Source organism: Carassius auratus, chromosome 17, assembly GCF_003368295.1.
Source record: "Carassius auratus strain Wakin chromosome 17, ASM336829v1, whole genome shotgun sequence".
Classification (NCBI taxonomy): Eukaryota; Metazoa; Chordata; class Actinopteri; order Cypriniformes; family Cyprinidae; genus Carassius; species Carassius auratus.
Genome location: NC_039259.1, coordinates 15,092,382 through 15,117,230, shown reverse-complemented (window position 1 = coordinate 15,117,230; position 24,849 = coordinate 15,092,382). Strand labels below are relative to the sequence as shown.

The 24,849-nt window shown below is 37.1% G+C and overlaps 1 protein-coding gene across 3 annotated transcripts; it reads right to left on the bottom strand.

The window, feature by feature from the left end:
• Positions 1-80: 80 nt before the first annotated feature.
• On the bottom strand, positions 81-24,467 carry LOC113117379 (protein eva-1 homolog A-like). Of its 3 annotated transcripts, XM_026286008.1 has the most exons (5): positions 21,680-22,360; positions 10,381-10,424; positions 7,160-7,317; positions 6,587-6,717; positions 81-1,928 (listed from the first exon to the last, which is right to left on the bottom strand). In XM_026286008.1, exons 4-5 carry the CDS (start codon positions 6,675-6,677, stop codon positions 1,558-1,560), a joined length of 462 nt encoding a protein of 153 aa, XP_026141793.1. In that variant the 5' UTR covers positions 6,678-6,717; positions 7,160-7,317; positions 10,381-10,424; positions 21,680-22,360; the 3' UTR covers positions 81-1,557. The 3 variants fall into 3 exon arrangements, with proteins under 3 accessions (XP_026141793.1, XP_026141794.1, XP_026141792.1); XM_026286009.1 differs by lacking the exons at positions 7,160-7,317; positions 21,680-22,360 and adding an exon at positions 24,196-24,467; XM_026286007.1 differs by lacking the exon at positions 7,160-7,317.
• Positions 24,468-24,849: the final 382 nt, after the last annotated feature.

Here is a 24,849-nt window from a genome sequence, read left to right as displayed (position 1 = left end):
CACTTCTGCATTCAATTGGGGTTTGCATAAAGACACATTGAGAATTAAAGGAGTAGTGGCTTAAACAACAAGCACAACAACAACAACAACAAATCTTTGTTTTTATTTTATGGAAAGATGTAGTGACTTTATCCACAGACAAACTTTTGGCACATTACATAATACATGTTCTAAACAGCCATGTTAAAAGACAACCAAATGCAAATTCATTTTCTAATAATCCATATATTTATATGTTATTAAAATATTGTTGAAACACTTAAACTGAATGAGAATGGAATGAGACAGTGGAAGCACGTGAGCCTCTTGGTTACATTATTAACATGCTGCATGTGTTGAACACCAAAGGGTGAAAAAGAATAGGAACATATTTGATATAGCTAACATTTCTGGACCATAAAGTTGGACTGAACTGTGCTCACGTACGGATGGATTTTACCTATAGCACCATGTAGAAAACTGATTCTACGCTGTGAAAAATCTAGTACAAATAGAGGTGATTGTCTTTTCGTGCATAATTATTACTAGCTTGAAGAAGGCATACACTGTAAGAATGAAAAGATACTCTGATCACCACACTGACAGAACCAGTTTTAGAAAAAGCATCTAAAGGTTTTCTACCTCTAGTATCTTTTCATTTTTACAGTGAAATTTTCTTAAATGAAGGCACAGACCATCATTTTGTTTTGTTGGTTAACCATATATGACAAATGAAGAGAAATCCTTTACAGAGGTCATGAAAACCCTGAGCTCCAAAAGAAAGCTTTAGTATAATAAAAGTGTTTGTAACAGAAATATATTTTGCTTAAATAAAAAAAGATATTAGCCAACTAAAGAGTAACATCTCAATAAAAATAGGTGTCTGAATTGTCAAATGTCCATGTGGCCAGACCTAATTTCAGACAAATTCATTCTAATTCAAAAATACAGTATTTCAAGTCAAGCATATTCAAAGCTCAATCATATAATTTTTTCTCCACCTGTTTTACATGTTAGTGAATTCTTCCTTAAAACAAGTTTCATTAAAGGTGCACTCAGTTATTTCCTCTCATTGAAGTTCTACACAAATAAATGAATAGCAGTTCTAAACATATTTAAAATCATGAAGTCAATAGTCAAATCAGTCACTTAATAAGAACTGATTTATTTTAAACATCAAGTGTTGGTTTGTTAAAGATGCTTACTCACTTGTGTAATAAATTAATCATGTCGAATAAAGCATTTCTACTGTGTTATCAGTTTATTAGGACATTTTGATTAGAACATTGCAATAGCAAAAAGTGTCTAAATGTACATGAATATTTACCACTAACTAAAAACTTTGCTTTTTCATCCACACCACCAGGTGTCAGTATAGGTGTCATCAGCATAAGTACAAAACGACTGTCAGCGCAACATTAACAAAAAATTTACTGAGTGCACCTTCAAATGCTTCGCCGGTGCCACCAGAAGAGAGTGTTGGTTTCTCCCATATTTGAGTCCCTTACTGTATCCCAGTTTTTAATAGCTATTGTATAATATTTCCTCAAACCTTCCGTCTCTTTGCTTTCAGAGACTTTAATAGTAGCGGTTGAGGCTGCGTGTGGCTGGCATGTCCGGCTGTCCGTTCATCCAGATCTCCCGGATAATCCGCTCACGTTCCTCTAATCGCTGTGCGCGCTCCAGCTCCTCCGCGGAGGTGAACACGTTACCGAGCGTCCGTTCAAAGCGCCTGTGGCGGCGTGCCGACAGGTCGGAGCTATTGTCCCAGTCCGAGTCACTGTCGCTCGTGTCGCTGGTGCTCTCCGCAGTTTTGCCTGTTTTCTTGGGCGCTTGTTGCGTTTTGCAGTCGGTTCGACAGGAGATCTGCACCACTAACGCAATGAGGGTAAGAACCAGTCCCAAACACACTCCACACACAAAATACAGTGCCGCCCGTTCCGGGTGATCTGCAGAAACAGTTCAGAAGGTTAGTAACAGTTTTCATTGGACCACTGTTACGGTGTATTACAGAATACAAAGTTGGCCTGGTTTGTAATCATTTGTTTATAGCCTAATAACTTGCACACACCTCTTCTTGTGTAATCTTTTTGATTTCTAAATGAAGAATTTATAGACTAGCTATGTGTGTGTAGCCTACATAGCCTATATATGGAGGCATTCATGTGGCATATCTATTCTGATATTAAAGGAGATTTAAATGATTGAAACATTTAAATGATGAAATTCTTTGAAATATTTCTGCATATTCTTTTTTTTATTTTTTCTTTCAAATGAGCCTGTGATAAATGGGGCTGGCCCGAGAGCCATGGGAGCGGAGCGAGGCCGGTGGACTAAATGATAATGAGCAACGCCTGCATCACTCAAGTCTCGAGTCCCACAGAGGAGGGAATCTGCGTGGCGTTTGTGATGACTGTCGCACTATTTTCAGTTTTGTGTTGTTCATTTTGTTATTAAATTATGTTTAAATGTTTGTTGGTTCCAGCCCCCTTCTTCCCGATTTACATATTTTGTTACATTGATGCCAAAACCCGGGAAGAAGGAGGGACACACGGTCAGAGATCCCTCGCCGCAGTGGTGAATCTGCACAGAGTACGACGGAGCAGGCTGCTGCCATGGACACTTGAGGAGGTGGGCAGGAGTGAGTTGCCGAGGGGACAGACGAACTCGCTCCCGGCCGCCTAGGTTGTTGAGGGATGGCTGCCATCTGTGAGGGAGCGGAGGAGTCATCACTGTACACCTGAGGCCGTTCACTGCCTTGATGGGGAGGAGCAGGGAACGAAGGACTGCTGTCAGCTGCCCCAAACCCAGAGGAGCCGTCACTGTCCACCGAGGGCTATCCAGCACCGCCAGGCATCGTGGAAGATTTTACCCGGCTGTGTAGGGCTGAGCGGCAGTGTGTATGGGAACCAGAACAATATTTTTTTTCCCCTCTCTTCCTCTCTCGTCTCTCCTCATCCTTCCATCTCCTTTTCTCTCCTCATCTGTCCATACCCCCTGGTGCTGAGTGAATGATAATGAGTGACACCTGCGCCACTCGGTCTCGAGTCCCACTAAGGAGCTCCAGAAGGATAAAAGAAGGAGTAACGACAGTGAAGGAGGAGAGAGGACCAGGCCTGGATTTTATGTTGTTTTGGTTCTGTCTGTGCACAGCAGTCAACCGTGAGAGACTGTTGCACTATTTTAAGTTTTGCGTTTATTTTATTATTAAAGTTATGTTTAAATGTTCACCGGTTCCAGCCTCCTTCTTCCCAATCTACAAACTTGTTACGGAGCCATTTAAAAAAAAGGATCTGTTAATTAACCCATGGTCCCACTTTATATTGTCCCTAATACCTATGTACTTACATAGTAACTAGATGTGTATGTAATATGTAACCACAGTGTAAGTACACATTGGTACATAGTATCTACAGCTGTAATGTTTGTGCAACTACTTATTTGTAACAACCCACTTAATGGTTTGTGTAAGTACAAATGTGTAACAGGACATTGGAAACAACACTTTTTGGTAAACTTTATATTTGATTTATCATGTAATTGCTCTGATGTTACACAGCAGCAGCCAGTTAGGCATTGCATATAAATTGTGGTTGGTGTCCAGAATTTTACACTTTACATTAAGTGGACAGTTCCTGACGAGTTACCATGTAAGTACACTTGTATTACAGTGGTGCACCAACACGAGATCCAACTCCTCCCACTTTACATATCCCTAAACTTACCCATCTCCTCCCCCTGGATCAAATGGTTCCAATTACACTTATACATATTGTTGTTACAAGATGTAGATATATATGTCCTGTTACACATTTGTACCAGTGTTGTGTACTCGAGACTCGGACTCGGTCTTGGACTCGGTCTCGAGACCGTATTTTAATGGTCTCGGTCTTGTCATGGACTCGTGTGCATTTTGACTCGGTATTGACTCGGACTCGAACATATTAGGAATCGGACTTATGTCCGAGTCCACTCGAGTCCCAATCAAAATATTTCATGATTATTATTGTATGTTAATGTTTATTTGAATTGATGTTAAATTGAAATTGATTGACACATCCAATGACTGGTGATTTTCTTTTGACGTGAGACGTTAAGCCAGCGACACACCGGATGTGTAGCGCAAGCATCTCAGCTGCGTGGCGTGTCTGTTTTTAATTCGGCTCCCATGTTAACAGGTTAGATCTTGCAGACTGCCTGCGTGAGACGCGCGGAAAACCCGTGCATGCTAGAAATAGAACCGACGCATATTTTTAAAGTGACACGCGTGCATGTTAGAAGCGTTTCCAGGCAAAATATACTAGGAAGATATGTCATTTTGTACACAAATACATATTAATTCATGACATTTTGATATTTGAAAGTCTATAGGTTGGCATAAATTCAGATATAAATGTAATTTAGAAAATAAATTAATAATGATCGATTTTCAAATATTGCACCTGTCAAACATACTCTATTTTGTCCTATCAGTAGGTGTGTAAAAAAAAAAAAAAAGTTGATATTGTTGTCATGAAGACAAGAGCCTGGTTTTTCGGCGGCCTCCCTCTATGTCACCTACAGCAGCAGCAGCGAACCAAGCGCCGCATGCAGGCACGCTTCAGGTGTGTAAAGACACAGAAAACGCGAAGCAGCCACCACGCTTCTAGCACGCAGTAGAGACGCCACGCAGCCAGTGTGTCACCGGCCTTAAGTTACCCTCCTGCCATCCGCCTGTAGTGATCCCGCTTTCCAGAAAGCCACATTGCTACATTATTTCTCTCAACTGTGTTATTTTTACAAAGTAGGACAAAATGGTCACAGAAAAAAAAAAAAAAATCGTTTAATTAAATTATATAATGAATACAGACACAGACCGACTGTCTCAACACTAAACATCCCCCCCCCCCCCCCCCAAAAAAAATGTCTGACAGAAGGCATTGAACTTATATGGCATTTCATCCAGCTTCTTCCCCTGGCACATACACACTTTTTCATGAAATTTTCCTTGACAGTCAGTCGGCTCTTGTGTGTATGCCCTCCGTAACTAAAAAAAACTTGGACTAGTGTGTATTTTACCCTTAAAACGCACCATCCAGGGAAATTAGCATTAGATTATCCGTTGCTGTTACAGAAAGGGATGAAATGGTAACTTCTGTCAGTCCCTGCTTCCTCTGCGCCAGTAGAGAGAGTTTTTAGTCGGGGTGGATTGATCATGAGACCACATCGTGCTTGGTTGGGTAGCAGGATGGTCTCCTCACTTATTTTTTTGAAAAGTAGTTGTAATACTACAGTTGCCCATCTGTAATCTTCACAACATCTAAAGTGCACATAATCCAAGACATTGTAAGGATATTAGCAGTCATTAGTTAAGCTTCAAGGTTAAAAGTTATGTAAAAGCTGTTACAGTTGAACATTTACAGGTATAGTGGTACAGTTATGTTACTTGTACTAGAAGTGTTATGTAGAATTACAATATAGAGTCATACAGTAATATTATGTGTACTAGAAAGGTTATATGGATGTGTATAGTGGTACAACGGTGTTATGTGAAAATGAGCACTTAATATTGACAAGTAACAATTCATAATACTAATAAAATTAACTTTACACCACATACTATGTGGCCCTTTTACCCTTTATTGTTTCCACCTAACATTTTACATACTCTTGAAGATTTCTATAGGTCTTGTCTGAGACCCAATCTCTCTGGTCTCGGTCTTGACTCGGACTCTACCCTTTCTGAACTCGGACTTGACTCGGACTCGACCCTCTCTGGACTCGATCTGGACTCGGACTCGAATGAGCTGGTCTCGACTACAACACTGATTTGTACTTACACAAACCATTCAGAGGGTTGTTACATGTGTGTAGTTACAGAAATTTTACAGCTCTAGAAACTATGTACTAAATATATATTTATACTGTGGTTACTTACAACGTACACATGTAGTTACTTCGTAAGTACACAGGTATTAGGGACACAATATAAAGTGGAACAGAAAAGGAGTGGATGAGTTAAAAGTAACACAAAATGTGTTGTCCTTAACAAAGAGATGTGTTTCGAACATTTATTTACCCTCTTCTTCACAGTGGATTTTCTTGTACTTTAAATATTATATATTAAGAGTAAAAAACGTAAAAAAAAAATAAAGTAGAAAGTGAGGTTATACACACATACATATATTAAATAAAAAATAATACATGAAAATACAGTGCATCAAAAGTTTGTTCCTTAGTCCTTGATCAAACTTTTTTTAATACATATTTGTGCATATATAATCAATTATTAGTAGTTTTCAGGAAACGCCACTGAGCAATTAAAAAAATAAAAATAAATATATATATATATATATATATATATAAAAAAAAGGTTTAGATTATGTATAAAAAAACATCTAAAATATTACATAAAATATTTTTTTAATTTGCCATGTAAAGCAAGGAGTGCCAATGTAAAAGAAAAACCGCAGAATCATCATCACTAAAAGGAATGTGGTGCTGTTATATTATGATTTTTCAAAGGATTATCTTTTGTTGAAAATAAAAATCAGTTAATCGCCCCGCTTTAGTACAGAGTATAGTTTTGGGGCTGTTAGCGTATAGAAGTAAACCAAACCTGTTTTACCTGCTATGAAGGAGTAAGCAGCCAGTGCATTGCTTACTAAAGCCATCTTCTCAGTAGTGGCTTGCCTTTCATTGAGGAAAGTTGTAACCATTTCTTCCACAGATGCTCTCTGGGTCACTTATTGTGTGGTACTGAAAGAAAGTGAAAGAGGGAGAGACCGCAAGTTAAAACCGGTCTGTACCCACCTTCATTTTTTTTTAAATCCCTATAAAGAGAAGCGCTGAACTGTAGCATATAATGATGATGTTTTAAAGAGTGTAATTATATTGGGATTTCTCCCTACATTTAGGCTGTACCATAACCTCATGTCAGAGAAAACTATTTTTACAGACAGGCTGGAAAATTCCAAACGGCAGAATAATGCTATAGCTTACAGTGCAACCACAGACATTGTAACAACCTAAAGTTTAATTTCTCCTCATCAAACTGTCACACTAGATCAGACAAAAAAAACATTCTGATCCAACATATACGTTATTATTCACTGACAAGATGATTGACGATTGCAGTTGAGACGATCATAATAGAAATTATAACCTTGAGTAAAGAATTAATTATAGAATGCCATCCTACCCCTTACATTCTGTCATTCTGTCTCCCCCTCGTAAAACCACTTCTAGGCATCAGGGAAAGTTTACCAGTAAATTATTGCCAAATTGCCAGGACATATTGGCTTGTTTGTGACTTTCATCCCAAGAAGACGAATATTTTTTTTAATAAAACAAAGGAGTCTGGAACACAAACAACAGAGAATCAGTGTAGCTGGATGGTTGGACAGAAAGCTTGAGATTTTCAGCAGTAGTCTGGGCTGGAGGTAGACAGCACTCTGGGCCAGTCATTCACGTGGGTGTAATGGAATGTAGTCTGATTTAGTCTCACTTAGACGAAGACAGGCTCCTGTTTTAGTGTAAATGAGGAATCAGACTGGTGGCACTTACAACAAATATAGGTACAAATTGGTCATTTAAAAAACATAAAATGTATTTTTTCCTTAAAATTGTGATTCTTGCCCTCTTCAACCTGAGATGTTTGACCTTCTTTACCATATCTGTATCAAACCATTAGGCAACATTCATAAAACAATGTCATCATTGTGACATAATATGCTGAACTGATAACTATTCTATATTATAACCCATGGGGAAGAAAACTTTTTGAATTCTGAAGGATAGTACTAAATCTACAAAATAAGAAAATCATCCTGTTCAAAAATGTTTACCCCCTGGCTCTTAATGCATCATATTTCCTTCAGGAACATCAGGGAATATTTGAACTGTTGTGTTTGAGTCCCTCAATTGTCCTCAGTGTGGATGGATCTCAAAATCATACAGTCACTGCTGGAAAGGGTACAAATATGAAAAAGGTGTTGGAAAACTGAAGAATCTGTAGGACTTGTAGGATTTTTCTGAAGAACAGTGCTCAGTCACACCATCGCTTTCAAAAATCTCCGTTTTGGTCCGTTTACACTGAAATGCAACCCCAGAGTTTTCAAACTAAAACGGGGTGTGCAGCATTTTTAAAAGTCTCAGTTTTCGAGGGTCGAAAACACCTGAGTAATGTAAACGATAGGCTTAACCGTAGCAAAGGTTGTGCGTTTTAAAACGAATACGCACTAATGTAAACGGGGCTTAAACTGTCCAGAACAAACAAGGGACTCATGAACAACCATCACAAAAACAAAAAAACAGTCGTGGATCATTCAGGTAGCCACACACAGTATTAAAAAGCTACTTTTGAAAGGGGTCACAAACCCGATTCCAAAAAAGTTGGGACACTGTACAAATTGTGAGTAAAAAAGGAATGGAATAATTTACAAATCTTATAAACTTAGATTTTATTTACAATAGAATATAGATAACATATCAAATGTTTCAAGTGAGACATTTTGAAATGTCATGTCAAATATTGGCTCATTTTGGATTCCATGAGAGCTACACATTCCAAAAACGTTGGGACAGTTAGCAGTAAGTGGCCAGAAAAGTTAAATGTACATATAAGGAACAGCTGGAGGACCAATTTGCAACTTATGAGGTCAACATGGCAAACATGATTGGGTATAAAAAGCGCCTCTCAGAGTGGCAGTTTCTCTCAGAAGTCAAGATGGGCAGACGATCGCCAATTCCCCCTATACTGTGGCGAAAATAGTGGAGCAATATCAGAAAGGAATTTCTCAGAGAAAAATTGCAAAGAGTTTGAGGTTATCATCATCTGCAGTGCATAATGTCATCCAAAGATTCAGAGAATCTGGATCAATCTCTATGCTTAAGGGTCAAGGCAGGAAAACCATACTGGATGACCGTGATCTTCGGGCCCTTAGACAGCTCTGCATCACATACAGGAATGCTACTGTGATGGAAATCACAACATGGGCTCAGGAATACTTCCAGAAAACATTGTCGGTGAAATCCACCGTGCCATTCGCTGTTGCTGGCTAAATCTCTATAGGTCAAAAAAGCCACATCTAAACATGATCCAGAAGCGCAGGCGTTTTCTCTGGGCCAAGGCTCATTTAAAATGGACTGTGGCAAAGTGGAAAACTGTTAAGGTCAGACGAATCAAAATTTGAAGTTCTTTTTGGAAAACTGGGACGCGATGTCATCTGGACTAAAGAGGACAAGGACAACCCAAGTTGTTATCTGCGCTCTGTTCAGAAGCCTGCATCTCTGATGGTATGGGGTTGCATGAGTGCGTGTGGCATGGGAAGCTTACACATCTGGAAAGGCACCATCAATGCTGAAAGGCATATCCAAGTTCTAGAACAACATATGCTCCCATCCAGACGTCGTCTCTTTCAGGGAAGACCTTGCTTTTTACATCATGACAATGCCAGAGCACATACTACATCAATTACAACATCATGGCTGCGTAGAAGAAGGATCCAGGGACTGAAATGGCCAGTCTGCAGTCCAGATCTTTGACCCATAGAAAACATTTGGCACATCATAAAGAGGAAGATGTGACAAAGAAGACCTAAGACAGTTGAGCAACTAGAAGCTTATATTAGACAAGAATGGGACAACATTCCTATTCCTAAACTTGAGCAACTTGTCTCCTCAGTCCCCAGACGTTTGCAGACTGTTATAAAAAGAAGAGGGGATACAACACAGTGGTAAACATGGCCTTGAGACTTTTTTGAGATGTGTTGATGCCATGAAATTTAAAATCAACTTATTTTTCCCTTAAAATTCTACATTTTCTCAGTTTAAACATTTGATGTCATCTGTGCTGTATTCTGAATAAAATATTGAACTTTGAAACTTGCACATCATTGCATTGTCTTTTTATTCACAATTTGTACAGTGTCCCAACTTTTTTGGAATCGGAATATATATATATATATATATATATATATATATATATATATATATATATATATATATATATATATTCCATAGAATCAATAGAAAAATTAAATAGCTTGTATAAAATGTAGTTTAATTGTCTAAATGTAAGAATTTAAAGCCTTACTATGTATCATTCTGTATATGTAGAAAGTATCTATTACCAAACTTTCCTAAGCTCATTTAACTGTTGGGTTTGTACTTCTGTGCAATCTTACATTACGACGCTCTACATTCACCCTCATTACTATCTTATAATTAGGAATCTCTCCCAGGCTCTGCACCATAATTTGATGTTTAAACAATATTTTCATTTGTAAATACTCAAAACACTGTGAAGCCTCTGTGCGAGGCAATCTCATAACCTTTTACAAAGTATGGTCTGTAATGCTTGTACACTCTCACAAAAATTACAGCAACATGAATGAATTACTATTATTAATACTATCTTACCTGGATTGTGTTGATACATGTTGATCCATCTATGCAATCTCACACTGTAGAGAAAAGAGAACAAAATAAAGTAAGACAAAATGAGAAAAAAACATCAGCATCCTCCCTTTGGCTGTTCAGAACTGATGGACAAAACAAAAGAAAGAAAATGAAGGGCTACTGTATGAGTCATAATGATCTATATAACAGAGCAGCCCCCTCAGCCTTACGATAAGACCTTCAATGGAAAAATGGCTTTCCCAGTCTGTGTTCATGTGTTTGTGTGTGTCAGAGATCGTACATCTTACAGTATCACTATGAGTCCTTTTCCGGTACACACACTCCTCCATTCAACCACAGTGATTAGTCAAGACCAAAACCCTCCCTAACTAAACAGAAAAAAACAATAATACGTTTAAGTTGAATGGCGTTCGGCCTGGGCCAGTCCAATTATCTGACTGTTTGAAAGCCATAGTGCGTAAAACACAAATTTCCGCATACTAAATTAGGACATGAACTTGTAAGAATGAATCATATCAAGATGTGATGTGATGTGAAAGCAGTATATCGAGAGATAACTAGTCAGTGAGCATTCCTATCTAATTATGCACACATACAGTTTAAAAATCATATCTAAAAATCATCTGTTGCCCTATTTGTACTGTGCCTATTTTTTATGGTTGGAAAACAGTAGGACTAAACCGTTGTTCTTGTGGTTTATATCTTTTCATGTTTTTGGAAACTGCACTGGACTTTTCCCAGGACCAGTCCTTCTTTCCCACAGAAATCTCATGGGTCCTATCCTGTCTTCATATTAAAATAGATCTAAACTGCTTAACTCATTGAATTCCAGAAACAATAATTTCCTGAAAATTTACTCACACCATGTCATTCAAAATGTTTATGTGTTTTTTTCTTTAGTCGAAAAGATATTTCAAGGAAAGCATTCCAGGATTTTTCTCCATATAGTGGAATTCAATGGGAGCCAGGGGTTGAAAGTTCAAATTGAAGTTTTATTGCAGCTGCAAAGGCCTCTACACAATTCCAGCCAAGGAATAAGGGTCTTCTCTAGCGAATTTATTAGTCATTTTTTTTAAAGGTAAAAAAATATACATACTTTTGAACCACAAATGCTCGTTTTAGACTAGCTCAACCTGACGAATTGGGTAATCACACACAGAGCGAATGTGCAAAGAAAGTCAAACTCATTTACTAAAAAGGAAAAACAACAATGTCAGATGATTTTGAAGTTGGAGGAGAAAATTAAATGGAGTTTTTGACCATGAGCTATTGACGCATGACCTTTACAATGTGATTATGTAATGCGTGAATTCTCACATTGCAGAGCTAATGCAAGACAAGCATTTGTTGTTAAAAAGTATCAACTTTTTTTTTTTTAAATTGGCAGATGGTTTCACTAGATAAGACACTTATTTGTCGTCTGGGATCACATAGAGCCCTTTGAAGCTGCATTGAAACTATAGTTTGGACCTTCAACCCGTTGGGTCCCGTTGAAGACCACTATATAGAGAAAAATCCCGGAATGTTTTCCTTACAATCCTCAATTTTCTTTTTGACTGAAAACATCTTAGATGACATGGTGGTGAGTAAATGGTCAGGAAAACAGTGTTTGCTTGTACATATTTTTTTCCTGATTCAGACGAGACAACTTGTCCACTGCAGAAATCAAAATTATGGATGAGGACACACAATTTAACCAGAATCGGAAAGTTAAAACATCTTGATGGATTTACTTTCTTACAAACATCCATCTTTTCACTTCACAATGCTAATTTTCACCAAATGTGTTTTACGGTGAAGAAACAAACTCATACATACTGGGTGAGTACATTTTTAGCACATTTTTATTTTTAGTTGAACTATTTCTTTAAATATTATTAAATTCAATTAGGTATGACTTATATTAAGTCTCTACTATGCATTATTCTTTGTCAGACAGGTTTAGCTTCAAACAATGCAGTGTAAACATTAGTAAGTCATTGAAAGAAAACTCTGAATCCATTTCCAGCACATGCCTCCTCATTATCTGTTGGAACGCCTAAATACGTTCATCATAAAATCGTTTTTGGGAAGCTTAGTCACAGGTCCCATAATTCTTGAATTATTTACACCACTATGTTTCTCTTGTCCATACAAATACTTCGAGAGAGTTTTCACCATTGTCTTCCAGATGGAACCACCGTTATGTACCGCAATCAAGAGAGGAAAGCAGCAGCTCATTTTTGGCAGGACTTTATTAAAGCCAGCAGCCTGTAGTATTTCAGGGCCTTGACCAACAGAGTCTGGCTTTAATCAAACACCGAGCCAAACCTGAGCTTCAAAGCTGGCATGAGCCAATACTCTTTCATTTGACTTCACAAATAGACGTCAAAGGAAGGAGTCACTTTAAAATTATGTTGTTCCTCACTGAACAAGTTAAGCAGTGCGGCTATTCTTTCGTTTCAACTCTCGCGTAGTCACAAATAACAAACTTATTTTACTTTTCCAGGCTCTTATAGTTTTAACAGGAATCCATGCACCTGTTTCTCAACTATAACATGATGTTTAAGACAAAATTGGTCAGTGTCAGCCAGACCTCCCACAAGCATGCCAACCAGCCTGCTGCAAAGCATTGTTGACCAAGCAGGTCACGTTTAGCTGGCCAGGCATTTCCCTGTGCCATCCGTGTCAATTCCTCAAGTACAAACAGACAGGAGGTGTGGGAAACAGGTGCATTTTGCAAGTGTTTTTTGAGTTCTTAAAGGAATAGTTCACCCCAAAAATTAAAATTCTGATATCATTTACCCCCCTTTCAATGCAAACTTGTATGACTTTTTTATACTTCTGTGGAAAAAGATAATTTGAAGAATGTTTCTCCTTTTTTCCCCCATACAGTAAAAGTGAGTAACAACTTTAGATCCCACTGACATTAATTAATTAATAAAAAAAATTTATACTGTACTAAACCTAACTATAAGAATTGATTAAAGGGGGGGTGAAATGCTATTTCATGAATACTGAGTTTTTTACACTGTTAAAGAGTTGGATTCCCATGCTAAACATGGACAAAGTTTCAAAAATTAAGTTGTACGTTTGAAGGAGTATTTCTGTTCCAAAAATACTCCTTCCGGTTTGTCACAAGTTTCGGAAAGTTTTTTTCGAGTATGGCTCTGTGTGACGTTAGATGGAGCGGAATTTCCTTATATGGGTCCTAAGGGCACGTCTGCCGGAAGAGCGCGCGCTCCCGTATAGCAGAGCAATGAGATCACAACAGACATTCATTGATCAGAGCGAGAGCGTCGCCAAATGTCACAAAAGGAGTGTGTTTTTGGTTGCCAGGGCAAGACAACCCTGCACAGATTACCAAAGAAAAACCAGCATTAAGGGACCAGTGAATGGAGTTTATTTTTACAGAGCATCAACGGAGTTGTGCAAGTGTTTTTGTTTGTTCCCTGCATTTCGAAGATGCTTGTTTTACAAACAAGGCCCAGTTTGACGACGGATTTGCGTATCGTTTATTTCTTAAGGATGATGCAATCCCAACGAAAAAGGGTCACGATCGTGTGTTGGAATCGCAGGCGGTGAGTAAAACTGCTTCAAATATCTCTGCCTCCTTGTTAGTGCGTCCCCTCCCATGACAGAGACCCGGGTTCGAGCCCCGCTTGGAGCGAGTCGTTGCTGCTGCTGCTCTCGTTCAGTTTCAGCCTCGGGATCTGATTCTGGATCATAAATAAACGGCTGAATCTGACTGTTAGCCATGATTTGTTTGGATGATGGTTTTTTCCTCACGGTAATGTCACAGCTTCCAAACGCTCTCAACGCAAAAGTCTACTGGCGCTCATGATTCTTTAGCTCCGCCCACACGTCATGCCTCCAGTCGTTCGTGTTTTTCCGGGAAAAATCGGTACAGACTATCTTTCTCTTATGAATATAATAAAACTAAATACTTTTTGGAGTTATGAAAGATGCAGTACTACTCTATAGGTACTTAAGATTAACAGGATATTGAGTGAAAACGAGCATTTCACCCCCCCTTTAAAAGTCCACATGCTAAATGTTGACTGCTAAAAAAAAATATTTTCTTTCAGTGTGAAAATAAACAGGAACAGACCACATCTTGAGAAAAAACAAAAAAAAAACATTACATAAACTTTTTCATCAGAGGATTAGGAAACAAACTGTGTATACAAGTGCAAGACCTTTTAAAATCCCTAAATATCAGAGACAGCCTCTTATTGTCCTCATGAAGTGGTCTTATGAAAATATGTCCTCTCACTGGGGTCTGTTTACCATGAACTTATGAGATCCAGCAGAGAAATGAAAGAGCAGAGGGAGTTGCAGAGACTTCATCATTGTTTTCATAGGAGAGAGAGAGATTAAACTAGTCCTCACAAAAAAGAGAGTTTCAGATTTCTATTTTTAGAGCAAATGTTTAAAAATAGAGGTCAACATACAGTTTTCCAACAGCTGTTTCTGATCAGAAGGAATCACAAAATGGAGCTCTGCTTACAATATTCAGAGAAAGAAAGATATAAGATGTATGACAATGCAGAGTATAAGACAGAGAGTGTAAAACAAAGGAATCCCTCAACTAGTCTTGTCTTTGCTACATAATCAAACCTCTCAAATATATTCACAGTAAAATGAGTGAGCGTAAGCATTTCCTCAGACGTAAAAGCAAACTGAATTCCCACCACTAATGACTGTTTTTTGTATCGTTCAATTTTTATCCTATCCAGAGGTTGTAACCACAAACCTCTCAATCTCCTCACACCTCATAAAGGAAGATTAGGAGAGACGGCACATATGAATGCTCAAAATGTCTATGTCTGATCACATAATCCCACACACACATTTGACTCTGCCTAATAATTCACTTCACCTAATCCACGATGAGCCTGCATGTTTTATAGACTAAACTGAAGTGCACATTTACAGAGACTCTGTCATTTAAAAAGAACAGAAAGCAAAGATTTTACCATTTTGTTCAGTAACTAAGCTCTATAGTCTATGGTATATCTTCTACACAAAGGATAAATAGAATTTATTTTCTATTATGATTTTGATCTAATGTATTTAACTTTCAATCTCTGTTATTGAACTTATACTGTTGAACATAAATATTGAAATAACAATTTCATGTTTCATATTAAATCGTGTTTCATATTCAATCTTCTATATTGTCCAATTTATACATATTATTTACTAATTTAGTTACTAAAAAAATTTACGTTTAACTTTTTCATAGTATAATTATTGTTATTCTATTTTTATTTTTTGGACAGACATTGTCATTCTAAAGCACTTCCTATAAGTATTAGTATTTTGGTTTGTTTTACAGTACTTAAAGACTGTACATTATATGTATAGAAGCATTTTTGAACTCTCAGAGGTACACTTGCATATCCAAAGCAAAAATACTCACATAACAAAAGTCCAATTTTCATTTTATATGGTCTTTTAGAGTTATGGTCTTGAAAAACTTGAAAAATACCAGAACTTAAAAACAGAATTACATCTGTGTTGCTGAGCATTTCATGTTAGGACCTGAGTTCCTAAATACGGCCATGATTTATTTCACTTTCATTTGCCTGCACCACACTGCTTCACCCTCATTATAATCACAAAACATGACTTTGGGCAGATTCATTTGCCAGTCTTAATGCTACACTTCCTCTCTGCCCTGTTTTTTCTTTTCTTTTTTTTCCTCCCTTGCTTTTTTTCTTCTCTAATATAAGGTTTCAGAATGCAGGGCCAGTCTCAGCTCTCTCTGTTAGCTCAGTGAAGCAGAACAGTGGAGCTGGAGGACCTGAATGTACTTAACCCCACACAGATGGGAAACTAAAGCTTTTCCATACCTCAGCTGCCTAGAAAAGAAGAGAGACCGACAGAACACTATATTATTTCATGTCACTATAGACATTTTCTTTTCAGAACTGTTTTTTATAATGCCACATTTAACTGTTTGTTCTCATGATGAGAGATTTAGTTAGATGGATAACAAGAGGGATGTTGAAGGATGTTGCTCTTTTGTACTGATTTAGCATCGGTTTCTTTGACCCGTAACCACTATGAAAGAAATGTGGGTGCTTAGGAGAACCGTGTTTAATATGCTGCTGATTTTTTCTGTTACAGCAAGAAAACATGATGAGTTCATTTAAGACTGGCTTCCTGGAAACAGAATGAAGCTTTTGACTAAAGAGATTTTTTTTTTTTTCTTGTAGAATCACATCATTTTCTGAGCACTTTAGTGGAGAACTATGTTCAAACTGGCCCCAAGGGATGTCAGTGTGTGCTCTGTGTATCTTGGCTCTAAGTGACTGGCACAGCATTCCCAGTTGAATCCTATCTTCAAGTGAACGTTTCTTTAAGTTTGGGGGGTTATGGGTAATTATTCTAGAAATGCACAACCTCCATATGGGCCCAAAATAAGTACAGCAGTAGTTCAAGCAGAAACATAACCAGAGGCTATTGAGCTATATTGTCCTCCATGTAAATTACAAATCTGAAGAAACAAACTCATCCACATATTGGATGGCCTGAGGGTTAGTAAATGTTTAGCCATTTTTTTTTTTTTTTTTAGGTGAACTATTGCTTTAAATATAATTAAATTAAATTAGGTATGACTGATATCAAGTCTCTACTATGCACTATTCTTCTTTACAGTGCAGGGCTCTGTACTGAAGTAATAATAGTATACCTTGTTAAATTTCATACCATTCCACTGTCCTTCACAAAAGTCCTGTCTCTGAGAACATAGACCTAGCTTTATCACGTAAGTAAGCCAGAGGCCAGATTATGCTCTTACTGGCAGATCACACGAACACTGAAGCGCATGCACACACATTCAGACCAGACCCCACAGGATAAACAAACAAACATTTAGCCAGTCCTCTTCCCATCATAGCACACATGGTACACAGTATCGTCTTTGATCAGGTACCTGAGAGGCCTACTTGACGAAGGAAACTTGATCATTTATTTCCTTTGCAATTTTATTTACATCTTAGAAGAATCATATACTCTGCATTTGTGTTAGTTGCCTCCCCAAAAAATATTGGTTAACCTTCAAGAGAACCCGAACAAATTAAAACAACTGCTGTCTACTGTCAATTGCTACACTGCGTGTAAAATAATCTCAGTTCTGAAAGAAAAGAAAGCCATTGTGTAGTAGCAATGTTTAGTAGCGAACAGTTGGACTGTTGCCTGCGCTGTTGATCTGCTAGAGGCAACGTACACCTGGCTCTGAATTAAACATCTCTTTTAACATCAGACATTAACCAATCTGTTTCACTAGGAAAGAAACTGTCTGTGTGGACAGATGCAGAAGTATTACCATATTTATGCCAGATCAAGCTTGAACAGAAACTATGATCAGTTTCTAATGCAGATTAGACTTCCTGGCTGTCATAGGACTGTTAAAAGTATTTTGGTTCTTATTATGCTGATCTTGCTCACCGCACAAGCTCATGAAAGACATATAAAGAGTTAGTGTCTATAAAACTGTAATTATTTTATTATTTACATCACATCTTCCAAACCCATATGAACTTCTTTCACAGACCACATAATTAAGTGTAGTTTTGAACTATTTTCACTACTATAATTAATGGGGTCTGAAGCTATAAAATGCCTTCAGAATTGTAATGTAGCGTGCTGACTTCACACCAGATGCAAGCTGCGTGTCCTGTCAAAAGCAAATACAATCCATGATGATCAACGAAAATGTCTAGATGTGCCTCTTCGCAATGCATCAAGTTGTCAATGAGTTGTATTATTGTGTTTCTGAGGTGCTCGCTGCATGTGTGATGATTTCAACAACAATCGCTTGGATGCATATCGTGTAACTGATTTGTGGTGTAGTAGACATGTTGCACCTTCGACCAGTACATTTTTTCAAATCTAGAGATGCTTTTTTAAGAAATTTAGTTAGTCTAACGCATATTTAGTCCATGTTTAAAAAAAAAATGTAAGGCAGTGCAATGCAAAAACACAATCTGTGGATACAAAGTTTTGTTTAGTGTCATAAAAGAGTTCGAAACTTTTGTGTGCGTTTAGAATTTATTTTTCATATTCGTAATCTTTCCCTATCAAAATGCTTGCTACAGATAAGAAAACGCAGTAAATCAAACTTGATCCAATTTTTTTTTTTTTTTTTGACGGACGAAATTGTGCAGTGTGTAAATGTAATTGACACAACGTGTGGTCGTATTTATTTTTTAATGTGCAAACATTTGGACGATAATTTCGAACTCAATGTGCAAAGACCTTAAGACTTTTTAAACATTTGAAAATGGTAAGCAGAGCTTGCAGTTTTGAGGCAGGCTTGTTTTAAAATGACGTAAACTTTCAAATAGACAACAAAAAGGCCTATTGTTTTGAGTTTGCTCCTTACGTTTTTTGTTTTAACCATAGCCACTTGTTCTTGTTTTCTTTTTAATTGCTCAACTGCAGCCCATTGGCAGAGCTGCTGTATGCTGAATCATGAATGCATGTGATAGGCCAGCTATAATGCAGCATAAAACATATCTCATACAAAACATGGGCAAATCCTTGTGCTTAATGGCATAGGGGCTCACAAAATACCACATGCTCTCTGCCAGAGTCTTGTGTAATATTGAGTGTGATTCATACTGACAGAAGGCTTTTTTCCACTTTGTTGAATTACAGTGCATAGTGACTTTAACCAGCCAAACTACACTAAAAAACTAAACTAAAAAAAAAAACACTTGAAACATGGAGTATAATAAACAACAACAGACTACAAGAAATATCTAAAAACATGCTGATAATAAATTGTTATTCAATGTGACAAAATACTTTTCAAGTATGTTTATAGTTCTTTTGATCTTTTATGGATCTGAATGGGCCGTCGGGCCCTATATTTACTGTATGTATTTCAATGAAAATAAAAGAGCAGCAAGAACATTCTACTTAATATCTCCATTTGCGTTTCCACAGGAGAATGAAAGTCATACAAGTCTGGAACAACATGACCATTCAGTTTGAAGTCACTGGTCACTACATCTACTTCAACTCAGACCTGTTTGAATCCTGTGTGTCCATGTTTCACTGAACAATGCTGCCCAGTGTGTGTTCAGGGCCACTGGCCCCACGGTTACTGCTCTAGGAGCGGGACAGGAGCTGACACAAAGCAGCTGTCTGAGACCACTAGTGTGGCAGGAAGTCCTGCCAACATCTGGTCCTTCCATTAGAGACCCTCCAGAACCAGAGCAGGCGACAGCAGGCAGACTCGGAAGGTGAGTGGAAGTATTGTTTCTAGTCATGAGGTCTGTGGGACATCACATTATAACAATTGGCTAGGTAGCTATTAGCTAATAGTTCAATTATGGTTTAGACATTGAGGTCTTTGTGTATTTGAGGACAGAGGTATAAAATAGGAGGAATGACTTCCTCTCCATTGACTCTGGTGACCAGTACAGGGAATCTTCTGTTAGATAAGAATGTTATGCTAAACATCCTGATTGAGGTAACTGGGTGTGTTTACATGTTAAGACACAATTTCTGTCTAAATACTAATTATAACTATCAACATTTTCCAATTAGAAGTAGCTGAAAATTAAATTACTTTTACTACAGCAGTATAATTTAGTTTGTTTATTTTTTACATATACTAATACATTTTAAAGTGCCCCTATTATTGATTTTTGAAAATTACCTGTCATGCAGTGTGCAAAACTGCTCTAATTGAATGAAAACATCCTGTAAAGTCTGAGAGTGCACCGTGTATAAAGTTATAGTCTCTCAAAAGAAAGAGTCAAGTGTGAATCATTGAAGCTCGTCGTTTTTAAAACGAATCCCTAGCCGTTTCATGTTGACGTCAACATTAAATATTAGCATATTGCCCGCCCACTTGTTGGTCCTTTTGCATTGGTCTGAATGAAAATGCGAATTCATTCTTTGCCACTAGGTGAAACTTTTGGAGCAGAAAAAATAGCTGTTTCCACAATAATGCTGTACACAAAGCAGCACTGCGCTCACAAACACTGCTTTATCGGGCATTAGAGACATGATGGAATAAAAAGGAGACCAACTGGACCAATCACTGCAGATTAGCATCCCACAAAGGTGGGGTTTGGAAAAATTAATCGTTGAGTGAATCATCTGGGAGTCGATGAGCAAGTAAGGTAAAATGAATGCATATTATTAAGACAATTAAGGTGTTTTTTGACCTCAACAAAATATGAACGTTCATTACCCATAATAGGGACAATTTACTCTCATGAATTAACAATCAACAATATTATGTTTGTACATTAGCCTAGATTAATAAGTGATGCTGTTATTATTAATGCATGATAGATTATGTGTTAACTACTGGTACTGAGCTGAACCTTATTGTGCAGTGTTAAACACAAATCCACAAAAAAATACCCTAATCTTGATTTAATTGTTTAGGTAATTCAACAAAGTGTCTACAAACAGCCATAATCAACATTTAGGTTTTTTTTTCAGTCTCAGTGGGTGTTTGGTTGTGCTCGAGGGACAATGTTGACCCTGTTCGGCCCTCCCGAGCAGAGAAAGACATCAATCTAATGTGAAGTGTTAAAGGAAATCCTGCGAGCGTGCTGTTGTTCAAACAGAGCCCATAACCCCTGAGAGTCATTCAACAGCTTTTATTTAACGCAGAGAGCAAAGGTGTTCTCTTTCAACTTCCACATGGCGCTCATTTACTAACCCCCCACCTTTCAGTCTAATGTACACCTGTGAATATAGATAATCTGGCACTTTGCAAATTAAATGACTATTTTACCCCCCGCCCCCCCCCCCATCTTCAGTTGGGACTGGTGTGTTGTGCAATTACATCTTCCATAAATCATCTTCCTAGTGAGCTCTCAGCCACATTATGGAAAATATTAATACGGTAGATTACTAGATTTACATTATATCTGTATGTATGGTCAGAGACAGTAAAAAATGCGATCAAATGCATCACATTGTGTTGAAGAGAACCTCACTTTTTTATATTTCTATATTTTAATATTACAGTTTTAGTCAATACACATTTGATATTCCACTTGGGAAAACTTGGTTATTAAAAACTTTAAAGCAACTGGGCAGTAAATGACCTATAAAGCAGCCTTTAATATAATATAATATAATATAATATAATATAATATAATATAATATAATATAATATAATATAATATAATTGTATTAAGATTATATATTGTACATAAAAATGTATAATTATATATTTATTTAATATGTGTAACACATTTCATTTAGTTTAATGAGTAACTGTTAATGCACAATCATAATGACAACATAATCATCATTCAGTTGCACTCAAACTCACCCGATGTATTCTGTCCTTTCTCTTGTCCATGCACACGCATCTGAGCTGAAGCCGTAAAACACTGTTATTCCACTGTTTATAAGTGAGCTTCTGTGTAAGTTAGATTGCATTCAAGTAGAAAAAAAACTCAAAGAAGGAAGGAAGAAAAAGGACAGGTAAATTCTCCTAGAGAGTCTTTTTTCCTATTCAAAACAGTTCAAAAAAGTCACTGGAGGTAAAAGGTGTTCATAACGCTGTGTGCAGATGCATACTGGAGCTGTGCTTCTCTTTATAACCCATGATAGGAGGACGCTGTGCCCTAGAAGCTGGAATGTGACAGAAAAAGCCAGAGGCAGAAATATTCACCACATTGACGGACACAGACGAGTCAGAATGGAACTCTGAGAGAGCAGTGAGTATGAAAGAAAGGGAAAGAGGGAGGTCTGCGAGACTGAGAGAGATAGAGAGAGGGAGGGAGTCTGGAAAAGAAGGAGGGGGATGGTTGGACGACTAGTAGAGAACACGACATGACATGGGAATTTCATTCAGCCTGGACTTGGAATTTGCCTTTTAACTTTTGCTGGGAATTCTGCCCTGAGGCTCTCTGGAAAAAAAGCATTTTTGTACACGTGTATGCGTGTGCATGTGTACAGGAGTGAAATTCATAGAAAATTCATGCTCATTAAAATGCATGACCATCAAACAGCCATGAACAACACAGAGTGGCCACAGAATATATGAGTACACATAAGCCACAATTAATAATGTATGAATTTCTTTGCAGTGTATCAAAATATGATATCAAGTGGCTTTTATTTGAAAGAAGAAAAGCACAAGTGCCCTTTTGTGTTTGCTAAGTTTTAATTAAAAAAAAAAACAATAGATATGCTTTTGAAAATGATAAGTATTCTGACACTTTCTAGTTATGAAACGTTAGTGCGTTAGTGTTCATAGTTAATGGGACAAATCTGTGGTTGCTTGTAGGGCATCTGTTTGAACTTGAAGGAAACAGAATACCATTTTACAGTAAAAAAAAAAAGAAAAATAAGAATTAAGACACTTTTTTAGCAATGTTGAATTAACAACAGTAATGACATGTTTACGTTTTTGTCTACTTCAAATACATTATGTTCTTTTGAACTTTCTCTTAATAAAAGAATCATAATTTTTTATATATATATGTATAGCAGTTTTTAAAACATTTCTCTGACCCTAACTTTTGAATTTTTCATTTTCATATTCACTAAATGTGACTATAGGACCAAAAAAATCTATAAAAATCACGAAAAAGTGTAGTTTTAAGGAAAAGCCTAGCATCATTTGTTTAAAGATACCACTTGAAATGTTATTAAATCCAATGAAATTCATACATTAAAAAAATGTGACTTACATTTCCAAATGTATTTTTTCCTGACTGTATTTAAAATAATAATAATAATAATTTTAAGTTTAATGTTTTTAAACCCATGTTTGTCCGTATAAACAATGAGCATTCCCATGACCTTTGAGCACACTCACTAAGCTGAGTTTGTTGCTTTTATAGACCATAAAAGCTTTAGATAGTCTTTGACCTGTCTCCCCCTCCCAATGTGACCATCTTCCTCTAATCTGATAGGAACCATAGCTGTCTGAGCTTTTGATCGCTCAACCTGATCTTCTAACAGCTCCACCACCACCATCCATGAAATGATCAAAGTCAGTTAATGCAATTATAAATGTGACAGGAAAGAACTATGGTCAAAAACAAACAAAATCACCAATGAACAAACTCTGAAATGTGATCTGAATCAATGTTGAGATAAGGAAAATGACTGAAAATGTGTCAGATTTACCCAACAAAGTGTAGTTGCAATATTGCATGAGAGTGCATGATCAAAGAGTAGCCGAGGGTTGTCATCTCAAGTTAAATGTCTATTGTTAACCTGACTAGTAAATAGCTGGTAATAAAGCTATTCGAGTAGAGATAAGCAGTTATAAACAAACAATGGAAAACAATGAGCTCTGTATACATTGTTGTCTTGGCCTGGTTTTTATTTTCATTTCTCAACAGGTTGAAACAGACTGCCACTATTAACTATCCAGTTAAACTTAATGGGGCCGTCATGATTGAGAAACCTCTTTTCCAAAGGGAAGGTAATTAAGTATTTAATGGGCATGTTAATAGTTCACCAACAGCATCACGTGAGTGAATAAAAGCAGAGAGACAGAGAGATGCTCTGTCAGACGAGATCTACAGATTCTGAAGGCACATTATGTAGCAGACTGCAGAGCTACTGAAGTCCAAATTCACTCATGGAGATGATTTTATTAGTGTGATTGTTCAAAAGGCTTACATAACGCTGGAGCATCTCCGGGAAAAAATAATGAGGAAATCTTTGCTGGGCGAAAGATTAAATCTACAGCAAAAACCATATTGACGAAGCACACAATGTAAAAATAATAAAAATAAATAAAAAAAAATCTATGTATTTAACTAAACTATGTAAAAATACCTTTAGGGTCTACACAGGTAAAAACACTGACACATTAGGACTTACCAGCTTTGCGATTCAAAATTAACTTTCCAGTGGATATAAGCATAAAACACATCCTTAACTACATCCCATCCTGCTGTGTGGTGTTCCTGCTGAAACAATGGGTGTAAGGGTCTGCTGAAGCAGCACAATTCAGCATCAGTCATTCAGTGCTGGCCTTTACTGCCCTGCTGCCCAGAGTCAACAAACCAGGGCTGATGGGGTGTGCCTGCATTTTACACAGAGCCTCTGATGGGTCAGCACTGGAAAAATCACAATATGAAACGGTTTACAGCATACATTATTAATTATAGGCCTATAGAAAGAATGAGAATGGCTTAATGCGAAGTGGTGTAAAAAAAAAAATAATATAATATAATATATATATATATATATATATATATATATTGGAAACCAAATATAATTTTAAAGTACTTTATGATATGTTGCCATACTGTAACAGCCCACAAAAGTGGATCTAACTTAGAATACGCGTAAGTTTAGCTAGCTAGCAAGGTCAGCCGCAATCTGTTAAGCTGTAACAATAACAACATTAATACTAGCGATATAATGTTGTATTATGGATAAATCAAATTTAAATGGCAAATTTACTTTGGATTAAACATGAATATAGGTAACGTTACATCAATGAGCATATACATATTCTATGGCAAGGTA